Genomic DNA, 24,565 nt, shown 5'->3' with positions numbered 1-24,565 from the left:
ATCTTCGCGTGCCGCTGCCTCCTGGGGGTGGAGCTCTGTCACCAAGCTCTCCCCGAAGATGGCGGCGCTCTGGGTGGCCGGCGTTGCCAGAAAAAGCCTCACAGTAGCTTCAGGGGCGCCACGCAGAGAGTTTTGGTCTCGATTCAGGTAAAGCGGAAGGTTAGACCGTGGGTCATGCTCACAGAAAGTAAGGAGAGGAACTGAGAATGATGAACTTAAGACGGGACCGTGGCCCTGCGCCTTACCAGGGAAAGGACGAGAAAGTGCGTGAGGGTTCTGAGTTCAGGAACTTCAGCTCCTGTTTCCGCGAGTGGTGGGGTCCAGTTACTTCGTTTGTCCTCAGTTTACTCATTTTAGAACCGAAATACTGCCCCCTTCTCCTTCCATTTCACCTGCTAATTTATTAGGTAAACCATACTTACAGACCACGTGTTCCAGACGCGCAGTATAGTGTGGTGTCGGGAAACAAATGACTTTTTTAGGACAGGCAACTCAGGACATGAATACGAAAGTGTTCGCTGAACTAAATTCATTTGGAGTGTATTTATTCACAAGAAAGATTCAGAGTGCAGCGTCCTCATTTTGTCCGCTCGTTGATTTACTCAAATAGTTATTAAACAACTGCCCTGGCCCAGCATTTCTTTATATAGGATGCAGCAGCGATACAGAGTCCCTTCTCAGAGCGTGAGTACTCTGGCAAGAGGGAACTGAGTCTGCACCGGAAGGAAATAGCAATATTTTGCTGAAAGTCAGGAAGCAAGTTAAAGACAGGTTTGGATCTGGAATCCCGGTCTTTTAACTCTTCCATCTGCTGCTTTTTCTGCAGGGCCAAGTGGAATTTTGTGAAAGTAAGTCTGTGACTTAGTGTTAGGATATGAAGATTTGTAGGAACCTCAAGAAATAGTGTATACCCTCTTAAGTTTCCAACAAAAACTTCTTCAACCCAAAGGGATTTTTCTCATCAGTTCATGTTTTATTAGCTTTCCTTCTGTTCCATTTTGTTTTGATTCTTTTTTTATATGTGATTTGTTTATTTAATTTTTGGTTGCACTATGTCTTCCTTGCTGCTTTCAGACTTCTGTAATCACGGCGAGTGGAGGCTACTCTTTGCTCCCTTGTGCGGGCTTCTCGTTGTGGAAGCTTCTCTCGTGGAGCACAGACTAGGTGCCAGGGCTTCAGGAGCTGTAGCATATAGGCTCAGTGGTTGTAACTCCTGGGCTTTAGGGCATAGGCTCAATAATTGTGGTGCATGGGTTTAGTTGCTCCTTGGTATGTGGGATATTTCCATACCAGGGATCTAACCTGCTATGCATTGGCAGGTGGATTCCTATCCACTGCACCGCCAGGGAAGTCCTTGCTTTCCCTCTATTTTGGTTAGTATTTATTATTATCTCTTAAATCTCCTTCAAGTTTGTTTCACTGACTCATTTAACAATCATTTCTAGAGTGTCTACTATATAGCAGATGTCTAGATGTGAGGAATGCAGTTGTTAATAAGAAAAACCAACTTATAAAGCATGTTTTGGTGGAGGGAAAAGTGAACAAATATAATTTCAAAAAGTGGTAAATTATGAAGAAAACTAGAGCAGTACAGGCATACCTTGGAGTTATTGAAGTTTGTTTCCAGATTGCTCTGATAAAGCAAGAATCTCAGCATGTTATACAGATTTTGGGGTTTCCCAGTGCATTTAAAGTTATACTTACACCATACTGTAGTGTTTAATGTGCAATAGCATTATGTCTAAGATAACAATAAACATATCTTAGTTGAAAAATAGTTTATTGCTAAAAATTGCTAACCATCATCTGAGCCTTCAGAGAGTTATAATCTCTTTGATAGTGAAGGGTCTTGCTTTGATGTTAATGGCGAAGGATAGTTCAAGGTGTTGGTTGCTGAAGGGTGGTGTGTCTGGTAATTTCTTAATATAAGACAAAAAGGAAATTTGCAGCATTGATTGACTCTTCCTCTCATGAGTGATTTCTCTGTAACATGCAATGCTGTTTGATAGCATTTTACCCACAGTAGAACTTCTTTCAGTATTAAAATCAATTCTCTCAAACACTGCCCCTTCTTTATCAACTAAGTTGGTATAATGTTCTCAGTCCTTTGTTGTGTTTTCAATAATCTTCACAGTGTCTTTACCAGGAGTAGATTCTATCTCAAGAAACTTTTCTTCGCTCATTCCTAAGGAACAACTCCTCAGTGATGAAGTTTTATCCTGAAACTGAAAGTGTTAGTTCCTCAGTTGTGTCCGACTCTGCAACCCAGTGGACTGTAGCCTGCCAGGCTCCTCTGTCTGTGGAATTCTCCAAGCAGGAATATTGGAAGGGTAGCCATTCCCTTCTCCGGGGGATCTTCCCAACTCAGGGATGGAACCTGTGCCTCCTGTGCCTCCCATATTGCAGGCAAATTCCTTACCGTCTGAGCCACCAGAGATTGCAGCAATTCAGTTACGTCTGAGGGTTCACTTCTAATTCTAGTTCTCTTCCTATTTCTTTTATATTTGCAATTACTTCTTCACCGATATCTTGAACCCCTGAAAGTCATTCATGAGGGTTAGAATTGGTTTCTTCCAAATTTCTGTTTCTGTTGCTATTTTGATCTCTTCCCATGAATCATGAATGGGCTTCTCTGGTGGCTCAGCTCCTGGTTTTGATCCCTGGGTTGGGAAGATACCCTGGAGGAGGGAATGGCTACCCACTACAGTAATCTGGCCTGGAGAATTCCATGGACTGTATAGTCAGGTTGCAGAGTTGGACACAACTGAGCAACTTTCACTTTGATGAATCATGAATATTCTCAATGGCATCTAGATTGATGAATTATTTTTAGAACATTTTCAGCTGACTTTGCCCAGATTCATCAGAGGAATCATTGTCTATGGCAGCTATAGCCTTACAAAATGTGTTTCTTAAATAATAAAACTTGAAAGTAAAGCTCATTCCTTGCTCCATGGACTGCAGAGTGGATGTTATGTTGGCACGCATGAAAACATTAATCTTGTACATCTCCATCAGGGAGCTTAAGTGACCAGGTGTGTTGTTAAATGAGCAGTAATATTTTGAAAGGAATCTTTTTCTGAGTGGTAGGTCTCAACTGTGGGCTTCAGATATACAATAAAACTTGTTGTAAGCAGATGTTCTGTCTTCTAGGCTTTGTTGTTGCATTTATAGAACATAAGCATGGTAGATTTAGCATAATTCTTAAGGGCCCTAGGATATTCAGAATGGTAAATGAGCTTTGATTTTTAACTATAGGGCACCAGCTATGTTAGCCTCTAGCAGAGTAAGCCTGTCCTTTGAAGCCAGGCATTGACTTTCTTCTCTATATCTATAAAAGTTCTAGATGGCATTCCTCAATAGAAGGCTGTCTCATCTACATGGAAAATCAATTGTTTAGTGTAGTCACCTTCATTACCTTAGCTAAATTTTCTGGATAACTTGGTGCAACTTGTAGTTGCTGTTTCACCCTGCACTTTTATGTTATAGGGACAGCTTCTTTCCTTAAACCTCCTGAACCAACCTCTGTTGTTCAGTCACTAAGTCCTGGCCCACTCTTTGCTGCCCCATGGACTGCAGCATGCAGACTCCCCCATCCTTCACTTTCTCCCAGCTTTTGCTCAGATTCATGTCCACTGAGTCGGTGATACTATCTAACCATTTCATCCTCTGCCACCCCCTTCACCTTTTGCCTTCAGTCTTTCCCAGGATCAGGGTCTTTTCCATTGAGGTGGCTCTTTGCATCAGGTGGCCAAAGTATTGAAGCTTTAGCTTCAGCAGCAGTCCTTCCAATGAATATTCAAGGTTGATTTCTTTAGGAATAACTAGTTTGATCTCCTTGCAGTCCTAGAGACTATTCAAGAGTCTTCTCCAACACCACCATTTGAAAGCATCAGTTCTTCAGTGCTCAGCCTTCTTCATGGTCCAGCTCTCACATCCATACATGACTACTGGAAAAACCATATAGCTTTGACCTTTGTCAGCAAAGTGTCTCTGCTTTTTAATATGCTGTCTAGTTTTGTCGTAGCTTTACTTCCAAGGAGCAAGTGTCTTAACTTTTATGGCTGCAGTCACTGTCCACAGTGATTTTGGAGCCCAAGAAAATGAAATCTGTCACTGCTTCCACTTATAGCTTCCTCACCTTTTTCAGCCTTCGTAGAATTGAATAGTGTTGGGGCCCTGATCTGGACTAGACTTTGACTTAAGGAAATATTGTGGCTGGTTTGATTTTCTGTTCAGACCATTAAAACTTTTTCAACATCAGGAATAAAGCTGTTTTGCTTTTGAACATTTGTGTGTTCACTGGAATCATACTTTTAATTTCCTTCAGGAACTTTTTCTTTGCATTCACAACTTGGCTAACTGTTTAGCCGGAAGTTTTCAGCCTAGCTTGGCTTTTGACATGCTCTCACTCAGCTTAATCATTCTAGCTTTTGATTTAAAGTAAAAGATGGGCAAGTCTTCCATTCACTTGAGCACTTATAGCCTCTTGTGGGGTTAATTGACCTAATTTCAGTATTGTTGTATCTCAGGGAATAGGGTGGTCCAAGAAGAGGGAGAGAGCAGTTGGTGGAGCAGTGAGAACATGCACAGTATTTGTCAGTTAAGTTTGTTGTTTGTAGGAGCATGGTTTGTGACACCCCAAAACAATTGCAATAGTAAATCAAAGATCACTGGTCATCACATAACAAATAAAATATTGAAAAAGTTTGAAGTATTGTGAGAATTCTGAAGAAGTGACAGACACTAAATGAGCAAATGCTGTTGGAATAATGGTGACCATAGACTTGATGGTTGCAGGGTTGTCACAGACCTTCAATTTGGGAAAAAACACAGTATCTATGAAGTGCTAGAAGATGAGGTATGCATGTATAAGAGATTACTGAGACGAAGGGAATAGACTACATTTCATTGTGATGGGTTGTGAAACTGGAGTAGTTTCAAGAGAAAATGGGAGGTCAGGAGGTACAGAAGTTGTGTAGGCAACTCTTGAGAAGTTTTGTTGTAAAGGCAGCTGGAGTGGAACATGGAATTTGGAGATTATTTCCTTTAAAGATGGGAAATACTACAGCATATTTGTGTGTCTTGAGAATAGTAGGTAGGGAGAAATTAATAAAGAATTGATGTAGAGAGAGGGATAAGTAACTGGAAGAGTCTTTGAATAGGCACAGAGGAATAGCATTACAAATCATTTCCTTGACTAATGTTGTCCATTTCTGATACCCTCCAATTTCTGTAGGGATGACCGATCCCAGTCAGATGACAGCTCCATAGGAAGCAGGAGTTAGTTTATGAACAGATAATAAGCACTGAAATAATGTGTAAAGACAGACTCCCTCACATTGGCCCATGTGTAATAGTTCCACAAGCTGTTTTAAAGGACTCTTAAACACATCTCTGTATTCAAGTTTTTAATCTGACACAGTGATTCTTAACTGGGGACAGTTTTGTCCACCAGGAACATTTGACAATGTCTTTTGGTTATTATGACTGGAGGACAAGAGTGCTGCTGGAATATAGTGGGTAGAGGCCAGGGGTGCTGCTGAGCAACCCACGGTGAACAGGACAGCCTCCCACAATAAAAAATTATCTGGTCCAAAATATCAGTAATGTTTGCACTGAGAAATCCTGATCTAGTAAGAGAAGTAGAATATAAATAAAATTCAAACTCAGGTGGAATGAGGTGTGCTCTGAGAACAATATTAAGTACTGTGATATATGTGGGATCTTAAAAAAAAAAAGAGGAACTTACTTACAAAGCAGAAACAGACTCACAGACCTAGAAAGCAAACTTACGGTTACCGAAGGGGAAAGGAGGGGAGGGATAAATTAGGAGTTTGGGACTGACGTATACACACTACAATACACACACACATATATTCAAAACAATCACCGCTGTACACTTGAAACTAACGCAACGTAAATCAATTATACTTCACTTTTTTAAAAAGTGCTATGAGAAATCAGAGGAGCTTACAGTTATATTTGACTGAGGAAATCAAGTAAAGCTTGAGAGAAGAGTTTTGTCCTAGGACTTAAAGGAAGGATTAAGAATTCTATAATTGGAGGTGAAAGATAGATATTTCAGGTAGGATATAACTTGAGCTCACGTGATATCAGAAGAGTGGGAAACAAAAGGTAGTTCAGTTTGAGTAGGGCATAGAATGTATATAAGATAATAGTGCGAGATGAGGTTAGGTAGATTGGATTTGGATCTGGGAGAACCAGAAATTCCAGAGGATTTACCATCTTCATCCATTCTTGGAAATTCTTAGGGCATGTAAAATCTGAAGTTAGTTTCTGTTTCCTCTTTGTGCCAGTTGAGTTCAACTGTGAATTTATAAGTGCAGAGACGTATTTAATTCTCTCAACAGTGCCCAGAGAGAGTTAAGTGTAAGTAGTAAGTGTGCAGTATATTGATTTAGATTGATGGGCAAAATTAGGTCTGATGTTGGTCAACATGTCAACTTCGTTAATGCAGTGAACCGAAGATTCACTTACTTGTTTTTGATCCCTCCAGAAAAGAGAAACAGCCAATGGTAACTGAGACAGTAGAAGAGGTGAAGAAAGAACCTATCTTGGTGTGTCCACCCTTACGAAGCCAAGCATACATACCACCTGAAGATCTCCAGAGTCGTTTGGAATCTCATGTCAAAGAAGTTTTTGGTTCATCTGTTGCTACCAGTTGGCAGGAGATCTCCCTGGAAGATGTTCATATGAAGTTCAGCTTCTTAGCACGTTTAGCTGATGACTTAGGCCATGCAGTGCCTAACTCCAGGCTTCACCAGATGTGCAGGGTTAGCGATGTTCTTGATTTCTATACTGTGCCTGTTCAGGATAGATCTAAATTTGATGAACTTATTGCCAGTAATCTGCCTCCCAATTTAAAAATCACCTGGGGTTACTGAACAGTTCAAAGGAAGAACCTACTGAAATCTTTTTTTTTTCCCCCTGAAAAGGGGGCTGTTTATCAGATTTTTTGGTACTTTACCTTGTGAAATGCTGTCAGAACTGGTCTCTACACCCACTTTTCTCTGTGGAAGGAAGCTATTAATTTTTTTTGTCATTAATTGACAAATAAGATTTTTCCACATCTGCAGAAACTTTTAATGGAATCAGGTCATTCATAATTTATGAAAATACATATTACATATACAGATAAAGTAATATTTGTAAAAGATAAAAATTGTATATTATGAAAGTTGTTTCACTATTTGCTTTACTGTACAACTAGAAATAGTAGAAAATAATACTATTCAATCTAGATAAATCTCTTGGAATTAAAGTAGATTTGAAGAATGTTTTTGTTTTATTTAAGGAGAAATTTGCTTTTCTGCCTCATCATTTTCTTATTGTTCAGTTGCTAAGTTGTGTCCTACTCTTGTGACCCTGTGGACGGTGACCCACCAGGCTCCTCTGTCCATGGGATTTCCCAGGCAAGAATACTGGAGTGGGTTGCCATTTCCTTCTCCAGGGGTCTTCCCGACGCTAGGATCAAACCCAGATCTCCTGCGTTGCAAGTAGATTCCTTACCACTGAGCCATCTAGGAAGCCTGTCATTTTCTTCAGTATTATAAATGGAGACGAATATGTACCAACTATTAAGAGCTATGGGCTTCCATGGTAGCTTTGCTGGTAAAGAATCTGTCTGAAATGCAGGAGACGTGGGTTGGTTCGATTCCTGGTTCGGGAAAATCCACTGGACAAGGGATGGATTACCCACTCCAGTATTTTTGGGCTTCCCTGGTGGCTCAGCTGCTGAAGAATCTGCCTGCAATGCGGAAGACCTGGGTTCAAGTCATGGGTTGGGAAGATCTGGAGAAGGGAAAGGCTGCCCACACCAGTATTCTGGCCTGGAGAATTCCATGGACTGTACAGTCCATGCAGCTGCAAAGAGTCGGATACGACTGAGTGACTTTCACTTTTGTGAAGAGATATAATCTTTTGGTCAGATATATACCAGATTCTGTATTGGAATGGATATTCTCTTCAAAGGAGATGATGTTTATTTCAAACCTTTTTTAAAAGGTGGCCTTGAATGCTTTATGAGTATCCACTAGAGTTTATCTTTGCAGACTCGTACTTTAATTTGTGGAAATTACTTATATAGCTAACCAGATGGTTCTAAATGATAAAAATGATAAAGTGATTAAAATAGGAATTATTATTGTTCAGACTTTAGAGGTGGCTAAAGTAATGACATGAGAAGGAATGTTGTATATTTTGTCTAATAATTCTGAAAGAAAAGTGACAAGTTTTCAAACAAAGGAATTTGCATTTATTTTTTTCCTACGGTGACTCCTTTGAAGAGGGCAAAAATTAGTTGGTTATATAAATTCTGGCATGTATATTAGAAAAATAAGTTACAGTACAGTCATGCCCTATAAATGCCATCAGTGGATAGTCAGATTTTCAGTAACCTCTATACTGAAGATTCCCTGGTGGCTCAGACAGTGAAGAATCTGCCTGCAATGCAGGAGAACTGGGCTTAATCCCCAGGTCAGGAAGATCTGCTGGAGAAGGTGATGACTCCCCACTTTAGTATTCTTGTCTGGTGAATTCCATGGACAGAGGAGCCTGGCGGGGTACAGTCCATGGGATTGAAGAGTCAGACACAACTGAGTGACTTTCACACTACATTGAAGAGCTTCAGAAGTTTCTGCAGTGCCAAAATGTCTAGAGCCCTGGGACTTAAACATTCGAGCTGTTGTATCCCTTCTGTTTGTATGTGGAATGGGTTCAGGGTGGAAACATTTGGATTCTATGTATAGGATTTGATTATCTCATTTCCCACACAACTTTTATGTCTGATCTGGAGGTAAAGAAAAACGTGCAGAGGGCAAGATGGAAGCAAGGAATGGGCAGTGTGGGAAACACTTGGTTTCAGCTTTGTTGTTGTTGCTCAGTTGCTGTTATGTCCAACTCTTTGTGACCCCATGAACTGCCAGACTTCATGTAAATATGACTAGAGAATTACTCTTGTAGACTGGAGTAGTTTCTCAACATTTAATGTGCTTATGAATCACTTGACATCTTTTTAAAATACAGACTCTGATTCTCTAGGTCGATAGAGGGTCCTGAGCTTGTTTAAAAAACTCCTAGGTAATTCTTACATTTTGAGTACCATGACCCTGTGTGTGCTGTGTTGTGGTAAGTCACTTCAGTTGTTTCTGACTCTTTGCGACCCCATGGACGATAGCCTGCCAGCCTCCTCTGTCTATGGGATTCTCCAGACAAGAATATTGGAGTGGGTTGCCATTTCCTGTTCCAGGAAATCTTTCTGACCCAGGGATCAAACCCGAGTTTCTTAGGTCTCCTGCAATCGCAGCCGAGTCTTTTTTTTTTTAACCACTAGTGCCAACCTAGACACTGGTATTGAAGTGGGAGACAACTTGTGTTGCAGGGAGGAAGCCAATTCTGACTCCATGTTGGAACTGTTTCTCTGACTTGCTTTTCATTGCTTTTGTTATTATAATCATACAGAATGGTTTGCCTCAGAGAATCCTGCCCCTCTGCCTAACCGTTAAACTGAAGTGCCTTTGTTCAGAACCCTGTCTACCTATGGATGGTAGGAAGGAAGAAATGAACACATTCCCTGCCTGAGGAGATGTTTGTAGGATTAACGGCCTTTGTACTTTGCTTCCTCACTGCTCCTCATCTCTGATCTATAAAAGAACCTGGCCTCCAGACCCCATAAGATGGTTATTTTGAGGCGCTAGCCTGCCATCTTCTCGGTCTGCCGGCTCCCCAATTAAAGTATCTTCTTTGCCTCCACACCTCGTTTCGGATTCATTGGCCTATTGTGCAGTGAGCAGAGCAAGCTTGGACTTGGTAGCAGTTGTCATTGTTCAGTCGTTTAGTCCTTTCGCACTCTTGGTGACCCTATGGACCATGCAATATGCCAGACTTCCCTGTTCTTCACTCTCCGAAGTTTACTCAAATTCATGTCCATAGAGTCAAGTAATGCTATCTGTCTCATCCTCTGCTGCCCTCTTCTCTGCCTTCAATCTTTCCCAGTATCAGAATCTTTCCAATGAGTCGGCCCTTGCATCAGGTGGCCAAAGCATTGGAGCTTTTTTTTTTTTTTTAAATAAATTTATTTGTTTTAATTGGAGGCTAATTACTTTACAATATTGAAGTGGTTTTGCCATACACTGATGTGAATCCGCCCCGGGTGTACATGTGTTCCCCATCCTGAACCCCCCTCCCACCTCCCTCCCCATCCTATCCCTCAGGGTCGTCCTAGTGCACCAGCTGCAAGCATCCTCTCTCATGCATCGAACCTGGACTGGTGATCCGTTTCACATATGATAATATATATGTTTTGATGCCATTTTCCCAAGCTTAAGCATCAGTCCTCCCAGTGAAACTCTTTAAGAATATTCACAGTTTTTATTCAGTGAAGCAGAAGTAGATGTTTCTTCTGGAATTCCTTGGCTTTCTCTATGGTCCAACAAATGTTGGCAATTTGGTCTCTGGTTCCTCTGCCTTTTCTAAACCCAACTTGTATATCTGGAAATTCTTGGTTTTATACTGCTGAAGCCTAGCTTACAGGATTTTGAGCATAACCTTACTAGCATGTGAAATGAGTGCAGTAGTATGGTAGTTTGAACATTCTTTGGCACTGCCCTTCTTTGGGATTGGAATGAAAACTGACCTTTACCAGTCCTCTGGCTACTGCTGAGCTTTCCAAATTTGCTGACATATTGAGTGTAGCACTTTAACAGCATCATCTGTTAGGATTTGAAATAACTGCTGGAGTTCTATCACCTCCACTAGCTTTATTTGTATTAATGTTTCATAAGGCCCACTTGACTTCAGACTCAAGATATCTGGTTCTAGGTGAGTGATAGCACACCATCATGGTTATCCCAGTTATTAAGATCTTTTTTGTATGGTTCTTCAGTGTATTCTTGCCACTTAATCTCTCTGCCTCTGTTGGGTCCTTACCATTTTTATCCTTTATCATGCCTATCCTTGCAGGAAGTGTTCCCTATCAGCTCCAGTTTTCTTGAAGAGATCTCTAGTCTTTCCCATTCTGTTGTTGTCCTCTACTTTTCTGCATTGTTCATTGAAGAAGACCTTCAATTACAAATACTGCCCCCTGAAACAGTAGTCCTGGAATGTTTAGCTAACCAGGAAAGATAAATTGCACGTTCACCAATAACTCTACAGGGCAGCCCTGATTTATTGCCCAATATAATATACCAGAGTAATGACTTTTAAGTTTTCATGGAAAGATTAAATTAGGTTTGCTAACTTGTTCACTAAAATAAAGATGTGCTATAATTATAAAAGGCTTGCATTTTTAAAAATTAAATGATGACTATAGAAGTGTTGGCAATTTTACTTTGTTGGGCTGTTGAGCTCACTATGAATGTTTATATAAAAACTATAAAATTAAGACTCAGAATTAATAGAATGATCTTACATAAACAGTGCCAGTGCTAAATAACAAAGATTCAATTGATTAGTGATTCTAATTGGCTTTATTAAATGATTTAGGAATCAGGGAGCATCCCATCCAGCAACAGAGAGGTGCTCTGTTGAGTTTCAGAAAAGGAAAGGTTTGTAAGGCAGAGAGGGAGCAGAATAAAGGAAATTACTAGCAAAAAAATGTATTATTTTAGGCATTCTCCTTAAGGGGAATGGGTAGGGTCTATCAATGGGTTTCCTACTTGTGCCAACCAGGAAATTCAAGATTAGCTGGTTAAAGGTCACATTCCTGGGGAAGTCAGTTCAATCGCTCAGTCATGTCTGACTCTGCCACCCATGGATTGCAGCACACCAGGGTTCCCTGTTCATCACCAACTCCCGGAGCTTGCTCAAACTCATGTCCATTGAGTCAGTGATGCCATCCAACCATCTCATCCTCTGTCATCCCCTTCTCCTGCCTTCAGTCTTTCTCAGCATCAAGGTCTTTTTCAAAGAGTCAGTTCTCGTCAGGTAGCCAAACTATTGGAGCTTCAGCTTCAGCATCAGTCCTTCCAGTGAATATTCAGGACTGATTTCCTTTAGGATTGACTGGTAGGATCTCCTTGCAGTCCAAAGAACTCTCAAGAGTCTTCTCCAACACCACAGTTCAAAAGTATCCATTCTTCAGCACACTTTTTATAGTCCAACTCTCACATCCATACATAACTACTAGAAAAACCATAGCTTTGATTAGCTGAACCTTTGTTGGCAAAGTGATGTCTCTACTTTTTAATATGCTGTTTAGGTTGGTCATAGCTTTTATTCCAAGGAGCAAGCGTATTTTAATTTTGTGGCTGCAGTCACTATCTGCAGTGATTTTGGAGCCCCCAAAAGTAAAGTTTGTCACTATTTCCATTGTTTTCCCATCTATTTGCCAGGAAGTGATGGGACCAGATGCCATGAACTTAGTTTTTGGAATGTTGAGTTTTAAGCCTGTTTTTTCACTCTCCTCTTTCACTTTCATCAAGAGGCTCTTTAGTTCTTTGCTTTCTGTCATAAGTGGTGTCATCTGCATATCTGACATTATTGATACTTCTCCCGGCAATCTTGATTCCAGCTCATGCTTCATCTAGCCCAGCATTTCACATGATGTACTCTGCATGTAAGTTAAACAAGCAGGGTGAAAACATACAGCCTTGATGTACTCCTTTCCCAATTTGGAAAGTCTGTTGTTCCATGTCTGGTTCTAACTGTTGCTTCTTGACCTACATACAGATTTCTCAGAAGGCAGGTCAGATGGTCTGGTATTCCCATCTCTTGAAGAATTTCCCACAGTTTGTTGTGATTCATGCAGTCTTTGGTGTAGTCAGTAAAGCAGAAGTAGATGTATTTTCTGGAACTCTCTTGCATTTTCAATGATCCAGTAGATGTTGGCAATTTGATCTCCGGTTCCTCTGCCTTTTTAAAATCCAGCTGGAACATCTGGAAGTTCATGGTTCAAGTACTGTGGAAGTATGGCTTGGAGAATTTTGAGCATTACTTTGCTGGCGTGTGAGATGAGTGCAATTGTGTGGTAGTTTGAACATTCTTTGGCATTGCCTTTCCTTGGGATTGGAATGAAAACTGACCTTTTCCAGTCCTGTGGCCTTCCTGGGGAAGGTGAGTCTATAAAGAGATTAGATAATGTCTTGGTTTGCTGCCCTGGGGCCTAGCACAAATGACTTCATTTTGAGCCTGTCTCCTTTTTAACAGTAGTATATATTTGAAGCAGCATTAAAAGAAACTTCTCCCTCTCTTCTTTTTGCTATTTTTTACTACACTGGGTTCTTCATTGTGGTGCACAGGCTTAGTTGCCCCTGGGCACGTGGGAACTTAGCTCCCAGACTGGGAATCAAACTCTACTGTTTGAGTTCCTGGCATCCCCTCCATTGGAAGGCAGATTCTTAACCACTGGACCACCAGGGAAGTCCCCTCTTTACTTTTGAAATGCTTTGTTCATCACCTCAAATAAATAAGGGCTCATAGTTTTATGGAAATAGTGCTTTTATTTTCTTGTCATGTAAAATCCCACTAATGCTCCATTCTGTAGGTATTTCAAGAACCCCTGTGGCTTAGCTGAGAGGGGAAGGAATTGATGGGAAATTTGGTGTTGGCCAAGTTCTGAAAGGAGACATTGTGCCCACGGAAAAGTATTTTGTTGGTTACTGTGACCACATTTGTAAGTCTTGGCTAGTTCAGAATGCTTTGGTAGCAGGTAGTCTTTGGCTTCTTTCTTTATAAAAGAAAGATGTCCAGTGGAAATCCCATTTGTTAATTGAAAAAAATTAGTAAAATATATGAGCAAAGATTTGAAAGCAAATCTTTCCCTATTCTTAAGAGGGATATATTTAGAGAGCATAGAGAAGGAAAAGAGAGAAATGAGGGGACTGGATTTCTTATGTTTCGAAAGTTAATAGGAAATTAGAGCAAGAAGAGGGCAGTGGTCTGCTATTTCACTAATACCACCTTGATTAATCCCAAAAGACATACTTGAGTTTTGATCGGGACAGCTCTAGGTTGTGCCAGTCTTCATTGGCTGCTACGAAGAAGGGCTCAAGAAGTCAGGTACTTTGTCCTGTAATTGGAGCTGTCTCTTTAGGGCTGATTGGAGTTGGGTTAAAATTGGCTCTTGAACGAGAAGTAAATCTGATTATTGACTCCATTGTTTGGAATTCAGTAGTTCATGAGGACAAATAGTCCTTTTACTTAGAGAGCTGTGGAATTCAAGAGTCTTCAGGTAAAGGTATATTTTTTCAGTTAGATTTTATTCAGAAAGGGTATCAGTGCTGCTGCTGCTGCTGCTAAGTTGCTTCAGTCATATTCGACTCTGTGCAACCCCACAGATGGAGCCCACCAGGCTCCCCCGTCCCTGGGATTCTCCAGGCAAGAACACTGGAGTGGGTTGCCGTTTCCTTCTCCAGTGCATGAAAGTGAAAAGTGAAATTGAAGCCGCTCAGTCGTGTCCAACTCTTCGCGACCCCATGGACTGCAGCCCACCAGCCTCCTCCATCCATGGGATTTTCCAGGCAAGAGTACTGTAGTGGGTTACCATGGCCTTCTCCCTGTAATTATGAGGACATCAAGCCAGAATTTGTATTTCTGAGGGAAAATAAAGGTATATCTTATCAGTTAGATTTTGTTCAGAAAGGGTATCTGTAGAGACTTGTAATTATGAGGACATCAAACTGGAATTTGTTATTTCTGAGAGAAAATGAAAGGCTATCTGAAATTATTAACTTTTCTTTATTCCCCATCCCTACTGGGATTTATACTTCTCCCTATTTTAAAAACTATTTCCTAGAAAATTACAGAAGAAACTGTCCTATTTTTATTTTGTTTGAAGGATGATTTTCTTTTAATTAAGACTAATGATATGTTAGAGTTAACATTCTGTGAAAATATTTCTTGAAGGTTGACTATGTGTCGTATTTATGCAATTCAGAAATGAGGGGGAAAGTGATGACATTTGAAAAGAAGTGTTATTTGAACTAAAGTTAATGACTTTCATTTCTTAATGGGTACACTGGTTGATGCGTGTGATACTTAAATAGATGCTTAATTAATCATGTGTGGAAGGAATAATGCACCTTTAGATTTATTTAGGACAAAGACTATATGTAATTTCCTAGTGAATATCACATATGGACCCTTGATAAATTCTTGATGAGCTTCTAATCAGTTATGACTCAAAGTTGGAGATACGAATTCTGTTCCTAACTCTGCCATGTATCTCTGTGTGACCTTAAATACTCAGTTTCTTGAATATTTTTGCAAGTAAAGAATTATACTTCAGGGCTATAAATTACTTGTTATTAAGCTTCTGATGAAACAGTATGTTATTTACCATCACATTCTCATTCTCCGTGCTTTTCTCTCTCTAGGCTGATTCTCATCAGCATGTAGTCATGCCTGTTTCTACCTCATCTCATAATTACCCTTCTCTCTCTCTCTCTGTTTCTCTCTGAATACACACACATACACAGTCATTAAAAAACAAAATACAAAGTTAGCAGATACTAACTAACTTACTAACTAACTAACTTTTATTGCCTTACCCTACCTGTATTTGTGATTAGTGCAGAGGTCTGACTCAGAACATTCAAAACTTGGATTTAGAGCTTTGCCTTCCCACATGTCAGGTTAGAAGTGGTAAGAAATTAATGCACACCTCCCACCAGCACTACCAGGAGCAACCCTCAACCAACAATTTATTGGATATTTCTCACTGCTCTTCACTCACGTTTCCTAGAACCTCCTCAAAATAAACTACTTTCTCCTGAGTTCTTGCCTCAGAGAAGGCTTCTGGAGGATCACAAAGTAGGACACAAAGCAGACTCTTCCTTGACCGTTTTAGCTACCACCCTGTTTATCTCCTCATTCTTGAATAATTAAGCTGTCCTATTCAGAGCTTTTGAACTGTGGTGTTGGAGAAGACTCTTGAGAGTCCCTTGGACTGCAAGGAGATCCAACCAGTCCATCCTAAAGGAAATCAGTCCTGGATGTTCATTGGAAGGACTGATGGCTGAAGCTGAAACTCCAATACTTTGACCACCTCATGCTAGGAGTTGACTCATTGGAAGGGACCCTGATGTTAGGAGGGATTGAGGGCAGGAGGAGAAGGGGACGACAGAGGATGAGATGGCTGGATGGCGTCACCGACTTGATGGACATGAGTTTGAGTAAACTCCAGGAGGTGGTAATGGACAGGGAGGCCTGGCGTGCTGCTGTTCATGGGGTCACAAAGAGTCGGACACCACTGAACCGCTGAACTGAACTGAACTGATTCAGAGCTAGATCTGCAAGAGAATGACTTCGTTGAACTTGCTGCTGTGTGTCAGGAGTTTATTAATGAAGACCTGTTGAAATTGGAGGTCCAGAGAAAGGATGAAGAGAAACAAGAGGAAGAAGAAGCAACAGTTAGAACTGGACATGGAACAATGGACTGGTTTCAAATTGGGAAAGCAGTACGTCAAGGCTGTATATTGTTACCCTGCTTATTTAACTTATATACAGAGTACATTGTGTGAAATGCTGGACTGGATGACTCACAAGCTGGAATCAAGATTACTGGGAGAAATATCAATAGCCTCAGATATGCAGATGATATATTCTAATATCAGAAAGTGAAGAGGAACCAAAGAGCCTCCTGATGAAGGTGAAAGAGGAAAGTGAAAAAACTGGCTTAAAACTCACTATTCAAAAACTAAGATCATGGCATCTGGTCCCATCACTTCATGGCAAATAGATGGGGAAAAAGTGGAAACAGTGACTTACTTTTGAGGGGGGCTCCAAGTCATTATGGATGGTGACTTCAGCCACAAAATTAGAAAATGCTTGCTCCTTGAAAGAAAAGCTATGACAAACCTAGACAGCATATTAAAAAGTAGAGATATCATTTTGCCAACAAAGGTCCATCTAGTCAAAGCTATGGTTTTTCCGGTAGTCATGTATTGATGTCAGAGTTGGACTGTAAAGAAGGCGGAGCACTGAAGAATTGATGCTTTTGAACTGTGGTGCTGGCGAAGACTTGAAAGTCCCTTGGACTGCAAGGAGATCCAACCAGCCCATCCTAAAGGAAATCAGTCCTGAATATTCACCAGAAGGACTGATGCTGAAGCTGAAGCTCCAATACTTTGGCCACCTGATGTGAAGAGCCAACTCATTGGAAAAGACCCTGATGCTGGGAAAGATTGAGGGCAGGAGGAGATGTGGGTGACAGAGGATGAGATGGTTGGATGGTATCATCAACTCAATGAACATGAGTTTAAACAAACTTCAGGAAATAGTGAAAGAGAGGTAGGCCTAGCATGCTGCATTTCATGGGATTGCAAATAGTCGAACACAACTTAGTGACTGAACAACAATCAATGTGTGCATGTGTTTGGGTATGTGTGCATGCACATACTTTCTTTAGAGATTACAATAAGTACCAGAGGAGTCCAGCTCCTGGTTAAAAACCTATGTGTGATTTTTCAGGCTTGACTATAGGCAATTACGAAGTCTTTAACTGGCAGTCTTCATGGAGGAAAGCTGCTCTCCCCATGTCAGATTTGAGGTACAGTGGTACATGACAGTCTCTGAAGAAAGTTGCAATTGAGGACTCAGATTGCTCTAGTTCATCCTACTCTTCTCATATTTGCCTTCCTTGACCAGGAGTCATCTTTTTTTTTTTTCTTTTTTCTTTGATGTTTGCAGTGGAGTATAGTTGATTAACAATGTTGTTTAGTTTCAAGTGTACAGCAAAGTGGTTTAGTTATATATATACACATATATTTATTGTTTTTCACATTCATTTCCCATTTACATTATTACAGAATATACAGTAGGCCCTTGTTGGTGTTTTATTTTACATTTTATTTCTGAAGAATTCATTCATTCACACCCACATCGAACACCACAGATGCAGGGAAGGGAGAGTCCAACTCCATCCTCACTGCTCCAGCCAACAGAGGCAAAAGTTCACAGAATAGATACAAGATCAGCAGATAAACTGGGCGTGGAAAACGGTTCAGCATTTGCCTGGCTATGTTTTAAATATCATAGTGTGTATATATCAATTCCAAACCCCCAGTTTACCCCTGCCCCCCACCAACCTGTGCCCTTTGGTAACTGTAAGTGTGCTTCCTAAGTCTTTGAGTCTGTTTCTATTTTATAAATAAGTTCATTTTTTTAGATTCCACATATAAGCAGTTGTCATATGATATTTGTCTTTTTCTTTCTGACTTCACTTATTATGATAACCTCCAGGCCCATCCATGTTGCTGCAAATGCCATGACTTCATTCTTTTTACTGGCTGAGGAAATATTCCATTGTATATGTGTACCACATTTTCTTTCAGTTCAGTTCAGTTCATTTCAGTCACTCAGTCATGTCCAACTCTTTGCAACCCTCTGGAATGCAGCATGCCAGTCTTCCCTGTCCATCACCAACTCGTGGAGCTTGCTCAAACTCAGGTCCATTGAGTTGGTGATGCCATCCGACCATCTTATCCTCTGTCGTCCCCTTCTCCTCGCGCCTTCAGTCTTTCCCAGCATCAGGGTCTTTTCCAATGGTTCAGTTCTTCTCATCAGGTAGCCAAAGTATGGAGTTTCAGCTTCAGCATCAGTCCTTCCAGTGAATAGTCAGGACTGACTTCCTTTAGGATGGACTGGTTGGATCTCCTTGCAGTTCAAGGGTCTCTCAACAGTCTTCTTCAACACCACAGTTCAAAAACATCAATCCTTCGGCACTCAGCTTTATGGTCCAACTCTCATATCCTACATGGCTACTGGAAAAGCCATAACTTTGACTAGACAGGCCTTTGTTGACAAAGTAATGTATCTGCTTTTTAATATGCTGTCTAGGTTTGTCATAGCTTTTTTTCCCAAGGAGCAAGCGTCTTTTAATTTCATGGCTACAGTCACCACTGCACTGCACTTGTGATTTTGGAGCCCAAGAAAAAAAAGTCTGTCACTGTTTGCGTTGTTTCCCCTCTATTTGCCATGAAGTGATGGGACCGGATGCTATGATCTTAGCTTTTTGAATGTTGAGTTTTAAGCCAATTTTTTTCACTCTCCTCTTTCACTTTCATCAAGAGACTCTTTAGTTCCTCTTTGCTTTCTGCCATAATGGTGGTGTCATCTGCATATCTGAAGTTATAGATATTTCACCCGGCAGTCCTGATTCCAGCTTGTGCTTCATCTAGCCTGGCATTTTGCATGATGTACTCTGCATGTAATTTAAATAAATAGGGTTAGGAGTCATTATTTTTTAATCTTTCTCTCAGGCCTTTGTTCCAGGTCTAATGTCTTCAGGCATCTCTACTGAGGCCTCTTTATGCATGGAGGAAGGAATTCAGTTCTTTTTTTAACCGTAGCCCTTTCCCCTGTTCTGACTCCAAATTGTTGAATCCTTTGGGATTCCCTCAGCTGTGAGATCACTTCCACATCTGGCTGATCCAACAACCCTCCTTGATCCCTGTCTTGTCTCAGGCACTTGCTCCCATCATGGTAAGTGATCAAAGGGGTAACTCTGGTTTTTGGCTTGTCACTTTAATCAGCCACTCTGACAACTGGCGGCTCAGCTCTCTGTTTCCTCTAGCTCAGCTGACCTTCTGACAGTAACTCTAGGCTATTTTAGTTTGCTTACAAATAATCTTTTATTACTTGAAAAATAGTAATACAATAATCTTTCAACAATATAATTCTATATTCCATTCCCATCTTTCTGTCACATTTTATTTCTATATATTCACAGGTTCCACAATGCATTTTTATTATTTTTGTTAAACAGTCTTAATTATATTTAAATACACACATGTGTATGCATACATAGTAAAGATTTTTTTAAGGGCTTTTATAATTTTCATTTTTTGTGTTCTCCATCCTTTCCCCACAGATTGAGTTGTCCAGCTAGTATCATTTCCCTTTAACATTTTAGCATTTCTTATAGTACTGGTCTGCAGCAGACATATACCTCAGGTTTATGTTTTTGTTCTTTTTTTCCTGGAAATGTCTTTATTTTGCCTTCATTTTTGAAGTGTATTTTTGTTAAAAAATTTAATTTTTTTTCCCTTTAAACATTATAGAGATTCATTTTATTGTCTTCTGGCTTCTGTTGTTTGTGATGTGAAGTCAAATGTCATTTGCATTGTTTGTTCTCCTCTAAGTCATGTTTCCATTTTCCTCTGGTTGCTTTTTAAGATTTGCTGTTTATATTTTATTATTAACAGTTTGACTATACTGCCACAGTTGTGGTTTCTTGGGATTGTTTTCTTTGTAGTTTGTTGAGATTCTTGCAATTGTGGCATGGTGTTTTTCAATGATTTGGGCAAAATTTCAGCCATTATCTTTTGTAAACACATCTTCTGTGCCTGTCTCCCTCCTCTCTTTCTAAGACACCAGCTACACATATATTAGAACATTTGCCATTGTCCTACACATCTCAAGTGCACTGTTCTTTTATACCCTTTTATCTTTTGGGGGTTTAGTTTGGGTTGTTTCTGTTTTTTTAAAAAAATATTTATTTATTTGGCTTCTTGGGTCTTAGTTGTGGCACAAGGGATCTTTGTTGCATTATGTGGGATCTTTCACTGAGGTGCTCAGGCTTAGTTGCTGTGCAGTATGTGCAATCTTGGTTCCCCGACTAGGGATTAAACCTGAATTCCCTGCCCTGAAAGATGGATCACCAGGGAAGTCCAGCTTGGGTATTTTCAATGAAAATGTCCTTAAGTTTATGGTCCTTTAACAGCTCAACTGTTTCCTGTCTTCTATTAAGTCTATCTAGTGAATTCTTCATTTCTGATATTTTATTTTTATTTCTGACTTAACTGGTTATTTTTTGTTTATAGCTTCTGCACCCAAATGAAATTCTCAATTTCTTCATGTATTTTGTCTGCCTTCCCAGTAGATCCTTTAGCATTTTTAGCATAGTTATTTTAAAAATTAGCCTTTTTCTTTGAGACGATGGTAGATTCGTATCAGTTGTAAGAAATACAGAGTGAACACATGACCCTTTACCCAGTTCCCCTGTGATAAAGTCTTCTAAAATTGTGGAACAACATCACAACATGAATATTGACATTGACACAATCAAGATATAGACTATTTGTACCACCACAGTATTCCCTCCTAGTATCCTTTATAGCCATCTCTCCCCATCCCAGTCCCTGAACCTAGGCAACCACTAACCTGTTCTCCATAATTATGTCATCTCAAGAGTGTCATATAAATGAAATCATACAGAATGTAACCATTTAGGATTGGCTTTTGAAAAGTCATATCATTCCCTTGTAATTCATACACGTTACATATATCAATAATACAATCTTTTTTTAAAAAATCGCTGAATAGCATTCTATTGTATCAAAGTTCCTGCCTTATATATACACTTGTTTGTTGTTGTTTAGTCATTAAGTTCCCTTGAGCCACCAGGGAACTTACACTTCTATGTGTAAGATATGTAGTTGATGGGAAGCTGCTGGATAGCGCAGGGAGCTCAGCTCAGTATCCCTGACGACCTAGAGGGGTGAGAGGGGCTACAGGGAGGCTTAAGGGGGAGGGGATGTATGTATACTTACAGCTGATTCATGTTGTACAGCAGAAGTTAACACACTATTGTAAAGCAATTATGTTGTTGTAGTTTAGTTGTTAAGTTGTGTCTGACTCTTTGAGACCTGATGTACTGCAGCATGCCAATTATACTCCAATTTAAAAAAGAAAAAATCTTTCTCCATCTCTACCAAAAAAAAAAAAAAATTCCCTATCTAATTATTCCAACCTTTGGAATATTTCTGTGTCTCCTCCTAATGAATGTTTTCTCTCATGACAAGGGTCAATCTTCCTGCTTCTTTTGTGCCTATAATTGTTCTATTTATTTATTTTTGTATCTGGATATTTTGTATAAAATAAAAGCAATAGCTTAAATAAGTAATATTTGCCTCAAGAAAAGAGCATACTCCTGTCAAAATGTTGGAATTAGGGGCTGAATCAATCTGATTTGTAGTTGAGCTAGGTATGGGCTTTGTTGGGGCTTTATCTGATTCAGTGCACCACTGGCTTCTAATATTTGGGGGATTAGGCCCTTCTCATTAGAAGAGCCTAGGGTTGCAACATCAGTGAGCTTCTGGAGATATTTTTTTTGTATGTTATTGTCATGTTGCTAGCTTTTCTAACTGTGGAATATATTTCTCTGATTTACAATCCTTGTGGAAGCAGGGTAACTAAGGAAATGTCTTTGCTCTGTCATTCTACTCCTGGCTTTCTGAACCAGGGGATATCTCTCTCTTTTGCTACTCTGCCTCCATCTTTTGGAAGGCAGCTGCCTTACTTTATATAAAGGCCTGCAAAGTCTCAGGGGGATTTCTCTCAGCCAAGTCTGTGCTCTGACTCTGATGTATTGTCCCTGAGCACATTGTCAAGTCCTATAGAAACGGTTGGCAGTTGGAGAGAGACTTACTCTGTCACTGGAGTTTCTCAGAAATCTAATCTATTAAGCCAGCCCACGCACATCCATTAAAAGTGCATTAAATTTTCTGTGGATTTCTCTATTTTTCCCCTATGCGTTTTTTGTTGTTGTTGTTGCTTTGCTGTGACTGAAAGTCACTGTGTAGGAGTGAAAATATCTTCTAAGAGGAGCTTGTCACTTGCTAGAGTTTAATTCATTTAGATTCTTTGCATTCTTGGCAATCTAATGAGTTTTAAAAAACAAAAGAAAACAAAAAGCACTTCTGTCCACCTGAAGGGCTTGTCAGTTTCTAGTTTTGCTTAAGGACTGAGTAAATCATAACTATGAAGCTATGAGTAATTTTTTTCTAGGGAGCAATATATATCAGTCTCCTTGTTCTCCCTCGGCACTTTATTCTCATTCTTTTGAAAAAATCCTTAGATTTTTTTCATGTTCTTTTGAGGTACAGTTTTAGATGCCAAAGCATTCTGTTTGCAGGACTCAGAGAGGGGATTAATTGTGAAGTCATCTGTTCCTTACAGAAAGATGTTCATCAGTTCTCCCTGTTTTCATCCCCACCTCTCACTCCTATTCTCCATTGCACTTGAGTTTCCAAGGGCTCTAAGTAGCAGATGGTGATGTCTTCCTTAGATGTGTTAATGTCATTCATGCATATTTTGACTGCTGCTTCCTCAACCTTGATTCATTATTATTATGACACTTACCACCTTGCTTTATAGTTTCTAGCGATTTGTTGAACACTCCTAGGGATCTTGAACTAGAAGATTACATCAGGATATATGCTAGCGAACTGAAGAGTTAGAGCTGAAACCCGAGCAGCCTGATTCCTGGTCCAGTTTACTTCTCATTAACCCTATCACTGCCTTACTTCATTCTCCTGTATTTCTTTCTGTGTTGAGGTTTCCTGAAGGCATTACTGAAGAGTCATCCACGATGCCGCACTGTAGCAGTGGGTCAACTGACAGCTACCCAAGCAAGTGCTCTTACTGATGAACCAGTACATACCCAAGATACAGGCCTGACTCCATTTCAGATAGAGCTTCTTTGAGAATCACTGGAGGATGAAAAGGGGAACCTGTTTCATTCTCAAGCCAACTATAGGGCCAATGAAGTTGGTGAGCAAGCACCTTTTCTTGGAGGTTATTATGTAGGGGTCCACACCATGGATCTCCTTTGGTCCCTGAAACCTGAGAAGATATTAATTAGATTGTTGAAAAGAGATGTGATGAATAGCCCTTTGCAGGTCCAACTAAAACTTTGTGATTCAGACGTAATGGTAACCCATGTTGCCATCACTACTCCAAATGTCAGTATGATTTTGGAGAGGTGGTGTGTAGTACCTAGTGTCACCCGGATCCTAGTCAAAGAAGGCTGCCTTCAGGTAGCCTGCTTTCTCCCTCCAGTCAAATAGAATTACCATGGTTATTGTCATCCTTTTTCCCACCCTTTTGAATCCCTTCTCCTCAAAAAAGTTTGTCTTAAAAATGGGTATATAAACAGTATTCCTTTCCTGACTTAGAATCAGAGTTAACTTTCGAACAGAACAAGAATGTGGTGATAGCTTTAGTCCAACTCAGGCTTTTTCTCAGCAATTCTGGAGCCTAAGGATATGGCAGTAGTTTATTAAGAGTGCCTGCATTTTGGAATTTCCATCGCTTTGGATTTGTGTGAAATTCATTCACAGTGAAACCTGGCTATCTGAAGACCCTCATTCTGGTATGGAATTGTGTCCCAGGTTTTTTGGGGAATTCAGTCATGCCTGAGTTTTAATTTAGGCATAGGTCATTACTTGACTGCCACAATAAACTGATGACATAATGAACTGAAATATTGTAAAAAACACAGAGGATGCAATGGAACTTTATACCTTTTAGTTGCTTAAGTATTGCATATTTACAGGAGATTCCATAAACCACCAGCTAATATAACATGCTTCCTAATGACTATCAGTTCAGTTCAATTGCTCAGTCGTGTCCGACTTTTTGAGATCCCATGAACCACAGCACGCTAGGCCTCTCTGTCCATCACCAACTCCCAGAGTTTACTCAAACTCATGTCCATTGAGTCGGTGATACCATCTAACCATCTCATCCTCTGTCGTCCCCTTCTCCTCCTGCCTTCAGTCTTTCCCAACATCAAGGTCTTTTCAAATGAGTCAGCTCTTCA

At 40.2% G+C, this 24,565-nt stretch overlaps 1 protein-coding gene across 1 annotated transcript; it reads left to right on the top strand.

The window, feature by feature from the left end:
* The first annotated feature begins 40 nt into the window (after positions 1 to 40).
* MRPL50 (mitochondrial ribosomal protein L50) lies at positions 41 to 10,082 on the top strand. The gene is made up of 2 exons (XM_065946925.1): positions 41 to 147; positions 6,521 to 10,082. The coding sequence occupies exons 1-2, from the start codon at positions 59 to 61 to the stop codon at positions 6,906 to 6,908; spliced, it is 477 nt and encodes a 158-aa protein (XP_065802997.1). The 5' UTR covers positions 41 to 58; the 3' UTR covers positions 6,909 to 10,082.
* The last annotated feature ends 14,483 nt before the right edge of the window (positions 10,083 to 24,565 follow it).

The sequence above is a fragment of the Muntiacus reevesi genome, chromosome 10 (genome assembly GCF_963930625.1).
Source record: "Muntiacus reevesi chromosome 10, mMunRee1.1, whole genome shotgun sequence".
Classification (NCBI taxonomy): Eukaryota; Metazoa; Chordata; class Mammalia; order Artiodactyla; family Cervidae; genus Muntiacus; species Muntiacus reevesi.
This window is presented reverse-complemented; position numbering and strand designations above follow the sequence as displayed.

Bases quoted from the DNA above. Each gene is read 5' to 3' on its own strand.
- MRPL50 (XM_065946925.1), top strand. From the start codon at position 59: ATGGCGGCGCTCTGGGTGGCCGGCGTTGCCAGAAAAAGCCTCACAGTA. The intron at 148-6,520 runs GTAAAGCGGAAG...TGATCCCTCCAG, and splicing joins GAGTTTTGGTCTCGATTCAG to AAAAGAGAAACAGCCAATGG.